The sequence below is a fragment of the Haliotis rubra genome, unplaced genomic scaffold (genome assembly GCF_003918875.1).
Source record: "Haliotis rubra isolate DU_JTF1 unplaced genomic scaffold, ASM391887v1 Scf138, whole genome shotgun sequence".
Classification (NCBI taxonomy): domain Eukaryota; kingdom Metazoa; phylum Mollusca; class Gastropoda; order Lepetellida; family Haliotidae; genus Haliotis; species Haliotis rubra.
Window position 1 is genome coordinate 1230162 of NW_025765314.1, and position 13600 is coordinate 1243761.

General features: G+C 39.6%; 1 protein-coding gene across 2 annotated transcripts in view; it reads right to left on the reverse strand.

Annotated features, from left to right (window-relative positions):
- Positions 1-13600, reverse strand: part of LOC124268413 (GDP-mannose 4,6 dehydratase-like) — a 67360-nt gene that overhangs the window by 10257 nt on the left and 43503 nt on the right. For both annotated transcript variants that reach the window (XM_046703382.1, XM_046703381.1), the window contains one exon: positions 8346-8442. In XM_046703382.1, the coding sequence (XP_046559338.1) occupies positions 8346-8442 (97 nt within the window). The remainder of the gene's footprint in view (positions 1-8345; positions 8443-13600) is intronic.

The following is a 13600-nucleotide window of genomic DNA, read 5'->3' on the forward strand; positions in this document are numbered from 1 at the left end:
AAATAATCAAATGAACAGAGGAAAAGAAATGTATGATATATACATGCAGATTTGACCATTTAAATTGCAATCCAGATCTAAACAACAAAACCTAAAAAGGTTTCACAAGATTATGTTTTTGTTAAGGAAATGATGTAATGAAATCAGTGGATTTTATTCGAGAAACACTAGGAATGAGTTTCTAAATTTCCAATCATCACAAAAATGGACTGTCTGTTCTGATTCATCATACAACAATTGTTGATGGTTGCTGTGGTAACTACAAATGTATAGGGAACAGCACTTTCCTCTCAGTGGGTACCTGCTTCTGCCATCCAACATTACAGGGGCAGCCGTCAGTCAGTCAGTCAGTCCTGGCAGCAGCCGCAGATCCGGACAGGGCAGCCATGTTGTCGTCTGCTCACCAGATGGGCTCAATCTAACTCCTCTAATTAAAATATCACATCCCCAAACAGACCAAAATGTCAGCTTCTCTTCTAACCATGGCTACTTCCTATAGCTGTTTTTAACAATGCCTCACAGTCTAATGACCTTAGTATATGTCAAATGTATTTTTCAGACATCCCAGTTCTTGTGTCACATTGCCTGGTTCATGAAAACCTAGAAAATATACACTACAACCTTGTCATAAAAGACAAACTCAGATCAGAGACCATATTATATGGTCTCTGCTCAGATCAACAGTATATTTCTTTTTTGAAACGTAAAAGAAAATGAAAAGACATATTTCATTTCTTAAAAGAAGTTTTACATATTTCACAATATTCTCTTTCAAACAAATACATTCAATAGACTAAATGCTACGTTATTTCGGGAATGAGAATGTAGTGTAAAAGGCTTCTCATTTCACCACCTAATCAAAGGGAAGCAACTCCATATATATTTTGATTGCAAAATAAGTAGTTTAGAACAGCCCTCATAAATACACAATATAAAATAATGACCCCTTAATAGCTAAAATATAATACTATGATATATGCTATTTACAGCTTGTAAATAATATAAACATTTTGCAAATATATAATTCTGTCAGGAAGTGACTGCATAGCAGTGTCAATAGAGTACAATGTGTATTTTTATGAACAAACAAAATATCAGGAATTGCGAAGATTCATTTGTTGACATTTAGCGGGGTAAATTGTACCATTATTAGTCAGGTCAAATGGGTGCATGACAGTGTCACTAGTCGGTTCAAATTTGATAGCCATGTGAATCAGGCCGGAGTGCAGGTGCGCCTACTACCAAATTGCTATGCAGCTGTTTTTAACTCTGCGGAAATCTAAAAACATGGCTACTATATACAGTTCCAAGCCCTTCGGAAACCACACGAGCAAACATACGGTGGGCACGCCAAAACAGTTATGACAGTGGCAACACTAGAGAACTGGGAAATTTGGTCCATACTAAACAATGATTGGATAATATATGTGAACATTTGCCGTTGCATGGCGCCCCCTACACCCCACAGCTGGGCGAGTCAAGCCGTGCACTTCACAAAGATGTTCACATAAAAAGAAACTGCAACTGCATATGTGGGAAATAGAACCCCTTCAATAAACAGAGAAATAACCTAACAATAAGGGCCCTCATTAAATTCTGTTTTCGTTGGTGGCCCAAAAAACATTGCAATAATAATCACATATGTATCATGATAGCTGTCTGGATTTTATTTGATTTCTTTAAGCGTAAACAAATACATATGACTGGTTATTTGGATGTAGAAATCATAAGTATACTGAACAACACTAGATATGTATAATAAACTGATTGATAACACCTACATTTTCAAACACAGCAATACTAACACAAATATTAACTTGTTTCCACAACAAAGACCTGATTTCCTCGGAACACTTCTGGACCATCTCCTAAACATCAAAGAAGCGTTCAAGGTTTGTAAGTTTGTAAAGCACCAGATATGTAAACTGCTTGCACTGCTGTACTAGAGCCTGGCCCTGCTATATGTGCAGTGACCCATCCGTGTAAAGCGAGTTAATTACCATATAATGACATGAGTTTTCATTTTAAACAAAAGCTAATGATTTGGAAAAGTATTTGTAATTGAATCCCCAGCCTGGAGAAGGCATGTCACCCAGTGCGTCAGTAAGACATTGACTTGGAGCGACTGCCTGACCCTTTGAAGTTTAACAGACCAAACTCTTCAGATGAAGATATTTGGCCAGATAAAATACCTCCAGTAGCTAATGTGACCCTTGACCTTGTTATAAATCACGTGTGGCTAATAAGCTGGGGACAAGGCATGACATTTTACTGCTGTGTGTGGAATATGTCCTGATCATCAAGAGATGAAATCGGTGATGCTTCTCATAAACTTGCATAAACTTGTCAAATGAGGTTTCATGACCTCCATAGTAGCAACTTAGAGATGGGGGACCACATTCGGTATGCTTTTTTGTTCCTTCAGATAAATCATACATTTTAAGACCAGAGTGTTTGGTTACAATTTAAGATACAAAAACACTTGATATCTGTCAAGATACGTACTACTGAAAAGTCGTGAAGGACCACCCGATTCTTTCATCTTGCCGAGATTGTTATGTCCTGCTATGACAGATGCACTATGGTAATATAAGGTCTGGAGGCTGGGTCAGACGAACCAGTGATTACACTTCTCAGCAACCAGGTACATCAACACGACACTGACCAACTGAGTCTGATAGCCAAACCGTTGAGTCCCCTTGTACGACTGGTTTCTGAAGACCTAAACTTGAATCACCATGGAGTTAATGAAGGACTGTTAGTAAATCAATGTCAAAAGTCAAATACAGTATGACATAATTAGACATTTAGATTTATCTCCTTACATGCTTCTTCCGGATTTTAAAAACAAAATGAAATTTTGAAAGATCAACGACAAAACGACCCGAGTACGGGTCATTTTGCCGAAAGAAGAATATTTAATAATCTGTGGAATCTGTGATCTAAACCGTCAAACATGTTGACTACCAGCGCCATTTATTTATGTAACTTCACCGCATATGTGTACAAATCTGAAAAATGTGTATATTATTCTAAATTACTTTGCATGACGAGGAGCCTCCTGGCACCTGATATCAAAATATCTACCCACGTGTCAAATATACAGCATTAAGGGCCCCATTCTGCCTTGTTAGAATATCTCACCACGAAACATGTTCATTCGGAAGAATATATGTGGTCTAATCATGACTAGAACAAATATTTGCACTGCAATAATTGTTTGTTTGTGGAGAAATCCTGCATATGGCAAGTATGTTTTAGCGATGAGGGACAGGAATAACTAATCTGTCGTCACCTTTCACTGTATGTCAATTACATCCACGTTGCTGATTTCATACCTCATGTTCCCCCCAACCCCCGCCCTTCAGTCTTTGTAATTACTTAATTCTTTAAACTGTTGGAATCGTAAATTTAGTAGAAACCCTGACAGTCTGGCCTCTGCCCAGCTGGAACGTCAATCTGTTGATAACGCAATTACCCCCGGAAGGTGGGTAATCCCAAAACATGGACTGGCAAAAAAGCGACAAGAGAGTAGATCAAAGATGGCACCAGGATGTGTGCAGTCTGCTAAACTCATAGCCCTTTGTATAATAACACAGCGCGCGTATACTAATAACCACACACTTTTCTGTTGGGCATCATTAACGATATTTTGTAGCAGGTCGTAAAGAAAACGGCTTCAATTTAAAAGACATCTGACTGCTAGGGATCTGCCGTAAGGCTCATCATGGTGATGTAGATACCTGTCACACAGCGAAAACAACAAGTGCAAACATGTCACGGGTGACGGGAGGCACGCAGCCTGACTGCACAGGTCAGGCTCATTTCATACCCACGTCGTCAGCTGGGACATTTAACACCTTTTATGTAACTCCAAACATTTCATACATGTAAAGTGTTTTCACAGTTGGCCATGGTACAAAGTGAACTTTTAGAAGCTCGTTTCCAACACAGCGGGATGCAAATGGTGCAATGAGAACTCCAGACTTGATATTTTGAAATTTGAATATTGCAAAAAGTGTTAGTGATTGTCGTATGTGCCAAAGGTTTTGGAGCCTGATCTCATCTATTGAAAACACTTTGAAAAATTCTAAAGGTAATATATTTTATAATGAGCAGAGGTTATTAGATTGAACTTCACTTAAACCTTGGACAACAGAGTTCAAAATTAACATTAAATCAACAAGGCAGGTGTAAGCTGCATGATGGGCCAAGTTATCTATGGTGTTCTATTAGGAGTTATGCTCCTTGGCCCACCAGGAATCTGTGATTGTGGGTTCGATTCAAAGGTTCGCCATGATTAGGTTTCACGGTTTGACAGCACCAAACCCATGTTCACTGGTTTCACTTCAGCAGTGAGCATCTAAGAACCGCATCATCTTGTTGTACTGCGTGACACTAAGCTGACATGCCATGATATCACTGGAATATTGTTTGAGCTGCCTTACACCTCAGTCACCAAGCGCTGTAGTGTCTGTAGTAGTTGCTGCATCATCAGTCTCCGCTAAGTGTCAGGATATAGGCACTGTTTAGTTATAGAAGTAAGATAGTACTTTGTGCAGCAGGTTAAGAACAATGAAAGAGGGATGAGAATTGAAGCTTTCAGCAAAATTCCATCCATACAGAAGCAAGGACACAGTTTAGGCTCCACAGACCACTGGAATCACTGGATGATAAAACGTACACTTCATCCACAAGGGAACCCCAAACTACAATCTGGAACCACGGAATCAGTACCAGGTATATGTGAGGTGAGCAAAACCAACAAACCTCGGACCAACTTGTTGCAACAAGGCAGCACAAGCCGTGTCCATTATGTTATCTGAAAACAAATTTCCGTAAGTAAGCATTGAAACGGAAACGCAAAACATATTGCTTATTTAGCCAGTTGTATGACCGAGGGTCACTTGCTGTTGTTGGTGGATGACACAATGTTGATTTACAGTGTAGTCAGGTGACCAATCTGGACAGTCGTCTTCACGAGCAAGGAGCCACCTCATGAAGGTGAGACAACATCAGGTCACACATCCAGCCAATCCTCATTTCTTCTGTGAAAACCCAGGTTACACCGGGTCTTCAGGTGGAGACCCAAGGTAGAACGGGTCTTCAGGTAGAGACCCAGGTTAGAACGGATCTTCAGGTAGAGACCCATGGTAGAACGGGTCTTCAGGTAGAGACCCAAGGTAGAACGGGTCTTCAGGTGGAGACCCATGGTAGAACGGTTTTCAGGTAGAGACCCAGGTTAGACTGGGTCTTCAGGTGGAGACCCAAGTTAGAGCGAGGGTAGAACATGGTCTTCTTTAGGTAGAGACCCAGGTTAGAACGGGTCTTCAGGTGGAGACCCAGGTTAGAACGGGTCTTCAGGTGGAGACCCAGGTTAGAACGGGTCTTCAGGTGGAGACCCAGTTAGAACGGGTCTTCAGGTGGAGACCCAGGTTAGAACGGGTCTTCAGGTGGAGACCCAGTTTAGAACGGGTCTGGAGAAACAAATGTGACTGATACTAGCTGGTTGTTGGGCTTGCTGACTTGGTTGAAGCATGTCATGAAATCTCCAGTGTGCAGATCCAGGTTCATGATGTCAATGTCTGGTCCAGATTGTGCCCAGACCTTCACATAGCTGAAATGCTGCTCAGTGCACCATTAAACAAACAAACTGCCTTGAAATCTTCATGGGGAACTTTTGAACAATGGCTACTAGCAGTGCAACAAACTGGCAGCTATTCATTCCAACTATCGAACCAAGAATTTTTAGAAATAAAAACACAAAATATGTTGTATCTACATGTAAATGATGAGGTTCCATTAGAACGGAACTACAGAGTTAGATACAAGGTGATGTTCACTGTCCCTTCCTCTGCCAAGAATGTTATCTCCCATCGATGAATTGTCATAAGGAAAACATGGTTGACAGCAGACGTCAAAACACGGCAAGCAATACGTGATTTATCCACTTTTAAGGTTATGAAACTGAACAAAGCCGTTTTGCAGAGCAATGAAAATTCCAAACATTTACCCCACAATGGAAAGAAAAACAAAAACCTACAGCCTTAAATCAAACGATGGTAAAAAGATTCAATAAAGCCGATGAAAAAGATGTTATTTGCCGAAACATCTTCTGGTGAACTATCACCAGAATCTCCCATTCTTACACATCATCACCTCCAACAGACAACAAGATACAAACCTGGATGTTCTAAGAAAATACAACAAGGTTCACATAAAACAAGTCTTGTTAATGAGTCTTTTATTGCTGGGTTTTGACACTACAACACGGTCTGTGTGCCATTGTCTCCATCACAGAGTACAAAACGTCATAAATATGCCCAAGCACTGCTGGAGCTTCTTGCGTTTATTCTCACAATCTGTCTATCAGTGCATCATTTAGTGAGTGGAAAAACTCCCCCGTCATGTCCGTATGTCACGCCACCATCGTTACACGCCTCATCATATACAGCAAATGAAAAAACACTACCGCGTTCAATTAGGTAAACAAAATGTACACAAATTTGTGCCAAGTTATTTCAACCCTCTATTCCACTGTATAAACACAAATTAGTGCTCGTGAAACCAATCGCCTCGGCTCCCTGGTAAACCATGCTCTTTTTGAAGAGAATCTTTTTTCTGTGGAATCGCCCATCCATGAAATTATTACTCTCTGCATCACATTCGTCAACTCACTGGGGGCCAACAAGAAGAGCTCCATTAAGATAAGAACAATCGTTTAGAAATATACAAGAAGGAAAATTATGGCTTGAATTCATGGGAAAATGCAATATTCTGCTTACAAGTATATTTTCTTGGAACTTTTTGTTGCATTATTTACAACAAATATTTTCTCTGCATATCACAAAGATGAAACTGATGATGCCATTTTTTGGCAAGGAATAATACTTTCTGAATTGTCAGTTTCCACATGCTTAATCACATGAGAAATCTGGAGATGACAAATATTTCTACATAGTCCATTGATGGATTTGATAACCAAAGCTTTACACTTGGCAGCAAAAACGTCAAGCAACTACTAAGTACAACCCCAACTAAATCATCTATTTATACATTTAATGTTCAGAAACAGTTTTGTAAAAAGGCGAACCTGTTAACCTGGACTGTATTAGACATACAAAGGCAATCGTTGAGCACTGGTCTCTGGATGTGAGTGAGTAATTAAGTCTGATCCAGACAATCCAGTGATTGATATGAGCAATGACCGCAGCCATCTTGACATGCCATTAAGATGACCAAACAACCCAGAAATCAGGAACGGTAGTTATTAAAAATAAAACATTTTCCACATCATTGACATGCTGAAATCAAATGTCTGTAAAAAGTTGGCTGTAAACTGAAGTAAACATCCCCCTCCCAACCCCCTCACCCCCACCAGTGTTGACCACCCTGGGCCTGGCAGACAATCACCAGTATTGCCGTGGTGATGGATGGGGCTTCAACCACAGCCCATCATTGTTTTCTGGATGACGCCATTCATCAGTTGGGCGACTCTAGAGTGAACCCCACACCCCTCATCGTCTCTTGATGCCCCAATCTGTACTTAAATGACACTAAACGAGGAAAATGGGATTTTATACATAATATTTTGCAATTGATAAAGAAAGCTCTGAATGTCACTAAACCCAACACAAACGAGTCTGTTTCTACTTGCATTGGTGATGCATTACAGCAAGGGCATAATATAACGTAATTAATATTGATATGGAATATGTCTGGCATATCTGCAGAAACTGGCATTGAATAACCTGTCGGCCTCACAACCATAGCCCATCACTCAGTGAGGGTTGCAAGGGAGGCGTCACTCAAAACCAATTGTCCAAGTCTCAACTTGAGAATGATAGTGGGTAGGTAGTGAGGGTTGCAAGGGAGGCGTCAGTCAAAACCAATTGTCCAAGTCTCAACTTAAGAATGATAGTGGGTAGGTAGTGAGGGTTGCAAGGGAGGCGTCAGTCAAAACCAATTGTCCAATTCTCAACTTGAGAATGATAGTGGGTAGGTAGTGAGGGTTGCAAGAGAGGCGTGGGTAGGCGTCAGTCAAACCAATGTCCAATTCTTAACTTGAGAATGATAGTGGGTAGGTAGTGAGGGTTGCAAGGGAGGTGTCAGTCAAAAGTAATTTGACCAATTCTTCCTTCAAGAATATTGGGTAGGTAATGAGGGTGGGAATGGAGGTGCCAGTCCCACTCTCAAAAGATACTGCACAGTAGAGAGTTGTGTGTAGTGAACCAGTGATGGTACGACATGAGTGCAGAGAAGATGTCAGCCAATAAGATTCTGACTGATTCTAGCGAGTGTATTGACTGAAACTAAGGCATCTGAAACAGGAGATTCCCACTTACCACTTCTGTAGGTCTGTAGTACTTGGGGTTGACCCTCACTCGAACAGTTCCAGTCTTCTTATCCTTCCCCACCTCGTTGACACCCTCACCTTCCCACCTGCAACAGTCAGAAATTGGTGAGTGAGTGAGTGAGGACTTACGTTGCTAATATCACAGCGGACAGACAGTAGTGACATATACAACTCAGCTGTTTTTGGCTGCATACTAACTCTAAAATCTACACACAGTATGGTGCAGCAAACAGACTAACTTCAAGGGCTCTCATGCCCTCATGGTGACTTGAACAGTCTGACCATGAATCAAGCAAACACCCATGGTCATGTACAGAAGTCTGACATCTGTGGTGATCTCCGTTCAAAGTCACCATTAATCTTAAAAAGTTCTGTGACAGAGCCAATTCTCTGGCAGGGATACTCAGTCCAAGTCATGTCACAGTCAAAGATTTTTCTAAAGTTATTTAAGACAGAAAATGTTCTTTCATTAATTCACAATCTGTTGCTACAAAATTTACATAAATGCTGATTATTAATCCTACATATCTACTGAAAGCAGTTGTGGAAGTCCAGTGATGTTAAGCAAACTATGTTACATTTGTAATATACATTTTACCCTCCCCCATGACAATGTTTGGTACAGTACATATCATGAATGATTCACACCCAGTTGTCATGGCAACCATCCACCCAATCCTCAGGGATTTATGTTGGAATTCAAACTCAGTGCCCCTGGCAGGCAAATTTGGAAAATAATTGTTACTCTGCTGAAACTTGCGGACATAGTTAATACTTTTCAGGGTTATTCTTATACTGCAATCGATGCAATAATATGAAACTGAGGATTAAACAAGGTATTAAAGAATACATAACTTGGACTTTGTTACTGCCATTCACAGCAGAGATCGGATTGAATATGAGTCTCTGAGTAGGTTTAGATTAATCATTGCATCAAAATCATGGAAACTTGGGCCACAGGAAACACGCCCTCCCCAAATGGGAGAACACCGAGCTAGGAATAAAGGGACATGATGGCCATGGTGAGGGTTTCCTCCTCCACGTTAGATCAGTGTCCTGACTCAACAACAGAAGTGATCCCATGCCCCAACCGTCATGCTGTTGCAGGCAGAGCAAGTGCACTAAGCATGAAAAGGCTGCAACTATGAACAGTGAAAGCTAATATTTGGTCCAAAATGTGTTCAACATTAATGTCCAAGCCCTCGAAAAAAGCACTAAAAACATAAATTCTTCTGGGGAGGTTGATGACAAAACCATATGTACAGAAGACTCCTGATAACCAAAACAGGGAAGAAGGTCTCATAAATCCCCCCTTGACAGATCTCAGTGTATGTGTGGCAAAACTGCACATAAACGTCAGTATTGGTATGGAACTAGGTGATTAATACACATGTTTTAACACACAGTGCACTCGGCGCCGGTGCCAGATCCCAGGCACACTGTCATAACGCCACATCATTTCGGCCATTCTTTCAACGTTTGTCATATTTTACTTCCTAATCAGTCCTCCACTTGTCAATTACAAACTTTTTCATTGGTTGGGTTGTGATCTTAATTGCCGTCCAACTCTAACAATGACATATTGTAATGTGAGGAAAAACTTGGTGTTCAGGGACGAAGGGCTTGTTCCCAGTTCATTTCTGCATGTTATAACTATTGCAATCATCGCTATCAGGACATATACATATTTTAATCAGAAGCACTATAGATGGGACTTCAACCATGGTCGTACATACGATAAGACAAAACGGTTTTTTCTTCATTTTTTCCCCTCATTGTTGAACATGTTTCCTTGCCACATAAATTCAACAGTTTTCTCTTTAAACTGTTCTAAATACATGGAAAGCCCGGCCAGACAGACAGGTTTGTTGATAACAGTATTGGATGAGGTGCATGGAGGTACAGTTCATCCACCAATCCATCACTTCGCAACAAGATCCTTCCATGCAATTCCACCATATACACTTGACAAACCCAAGGATTTATTGTGCTGAGAAAACAAATGTCTTCTAAATCCTAATTATTCTTACTAAAAACTGTATGTTTGTTAAAATATCTTGAAAAGATTCAAATATATAAAGTGGTGGTCATTCAGTGAATTCTGCTCCTGGCAGTATATGCATTTGTACATTCTGTGCAGTATCATGTTCGCAACTAACTACCGGTAATGTATGTATGATCGAGACATTGCAATATAAAAAGCACACATATCTAAATAAACTGAACAAACCTGTGTTGATCCATATAAATGATTAGAGAAATATAAACTGTATTTTTAATATTCATCCTAAATTGTTTATACTAATCAATAGAAGTTTACGACCACTTAGCAATATGAAAGAATTTACCGTCCTTTAAATCTTTTGGGAAGTATATCAAACATAGAATCTCCAGGCTCCATGCACCATATTCTAATATTCATATTCAAGGAATTGTTTATGCACTAAAAGAATTTGACTGAAATGATAAATACATCTCCAGCTTCAGATTTATGTTAGTCTCGAAAGGCAGAAATATTGCCAATCTGACCACATATCTAATCTATATATATATTTACAAACTGATAGATGTTTGGGTCATCCAAGGAATGTACTAGTATCTACTGGTAAGTCCCTATCATAACTGTATGTTTCCTTGCTTCTTACAAACAATCTGACATGGAGGTGAGTGAGTTGGGTTTTACGCAGCTATTAGCAATATTTTAACAACATCACTGCGGGTTACACCAGAAATGGGCTTAAAGCATTGTTCCCATGTGGGGAATCTAACCCAGACCTTCAGCATGATGAGCATATGCTTTAACCACTAGGCTACCCCACCGCCCCAATCTGACTGGGAAGTCACAGTATTGTAGATCCATGAAGATCCGGGTTAGAATTGGTCTTCAGCAAGCCATGCTTGTTGTAAGAGGCGATTAACAGGATTGGGTGGCCACATGACTTGGTTGACACATGTCATCTTATGCCATTTGCATAGATCGATGCTCATGATGTTGATCACTGGATTGTCTGGTCCAGACTCAATGGTTTACAGACTGAGGCCATATACCTGGCGTTAAAGAGCCGTGTTGAACAATAAACAAACACAATATTGTAAAAATCCAAGTTGGCTGGACTGGTATCATGAGGTCATAATAACTGAGGGGGCGGTGGGGTAGGCTAGCGGTGAAAGTGTTCACTCATCATTCTAAAAGCCATGGTTCAATTCTCCACATGGGTACAATGTGTGAAGCCCATTTCTGGTGCCCCTTACCATGATATTGCTGGAATATTGCAAAAAGTTATGTGAAACCCATGAACCTCACTCATAATAACTGATGTGCTTTCACTGCATAAAATATTATCTTTAGTTACAATGATACAAGTTGGGGGGTGGGGGCTTGCCACAATGACTAGCAATTCCTGATTTTACTTGGAATAACAAACTGGTCTCATTATTGATTAAAAGAGTTGCTAAATCTACATCTATTGATCAACAAATTCCAGAATTGTAATGAATGAAATACGAAACACGGATTCATTGTCTAAATGTTAAACAACACTGATTTGTGTATCTACAAGGCAGACAGAATTTGAATAGAATACTTGTACCCTGCCCTCAATCAACTCTGGAAGTTTACATCAGCATTTCTAACGAGGTGTCTAGAGACACAGTCACACTGATTTAACTCTCCGTGATTAATATGTACCAGTGAACAATAAACTCCTTAATTGATGTGAAATTAGCTTGCACTTACTGCCCCAAACTTCAAACATCTCACACAATCGTCGTGGCTTTGGAAGCAGTGGGCGGACAGATATGGTTATATCACCAAAGAAAAAACCCAGAACTTCACAAGTTTTTTTAAAAGCAAGATTCTAAACAAAATCCTTTTATTACATAAATAAATTCTTATATTGCCAAAGTATGTGACTGGTTATCAAAGGGCCGTGGAAATTCAATATTTATTGATAATCTTTTATCACTAACATAACAAGCGGAGGTTGATAACACTAAATATTTGCTTCCCACCCCTAGCATGGCTCTGTTAACAGGAAAATACTGGCTACAGACAGGCTGACATGCACAGGGTTCTTTTTGCATGTTTATGGACCTATCTAAACAAATCTATATATGGGGGTGAAGGATATGACACACCATGTTCAGAACACAAATCAAACAGTGAAACTATATGTAAGTGCACATTCTTTTCTTAGACTGAAAATCCAATCTCTTATTCCCTCTAAATTTCATATCTTGTTATTCACATGATAACTGCCACATAGAAATCCATTCTTTACTTCCTTCAGAAATGTGATATCATGTCACCATTATCTTTATAGAGATTATTGTTACAGAGTTGACAACAGTAAATATCGTATATGAGGTGCCACTGCATTATTCAATCTTTAATGAACATAGCACATACTTTTACATTCATTATATGTGCTATGTTCTTATGATAGGGAAGCAAATGGGGTAATAATCTTTTTATCACATACTGTCTCTCTTAAAATTTCTCTCACTAAGGAAGCTTCATAATTTGCGTATGAATACATTTTGAGTGAACTGCGCTATTTATCATATGGTGCCAACTATGAGAAGGCACTCCATTGATATGTGAGGCAAGAAAAAACTGTAATCGTAGTTATTTTCGCGTGGGATTAATTTTCGCGCTTTTAGCGCAAAAAGATCGTGCATCAAAAATCATACCAAGCGAAATATTCATGGTCAAGTCCTGACAAAATTCAGACAAATACACAAGTAGGACCAACATGCAATTTGTTTAATGCAGCCAATCAGTGATTAGACCATGTGAACAACACGTGTTCATAAACAACAAACACTACTTTATGATTTCTATGTTTAATTATTGTAAGTACTGGTATACACTCTTCCTTAATTTGTTGTCAGGTAATCTCGCATATGGGACAGGTGTTGTCATGTTGACACAAGTATCATCCCACCTCTCTCTCTGATTGTTTTAGTAAACACGATTCAATTATGGCAGCCTGCTTTGATCATTGCATGTCTATCGGTTGTGAAAACTTTGTGATGGACACCATCACTCAGGTGTTTAAAATGCGCGAAAAAACAACTGCGCTAACAGGTCTTTGGTGAACTTTCCGCGAAAATTGCACCCCATGAAAATATATACGATTACAGTAGTTTGGATTTTTATCAATATTTACCGGATCAGGATACCAAGTTAATTTGATTGGATTTTCATACAGATAACACAAGTCTTTATATATGATAAATCTC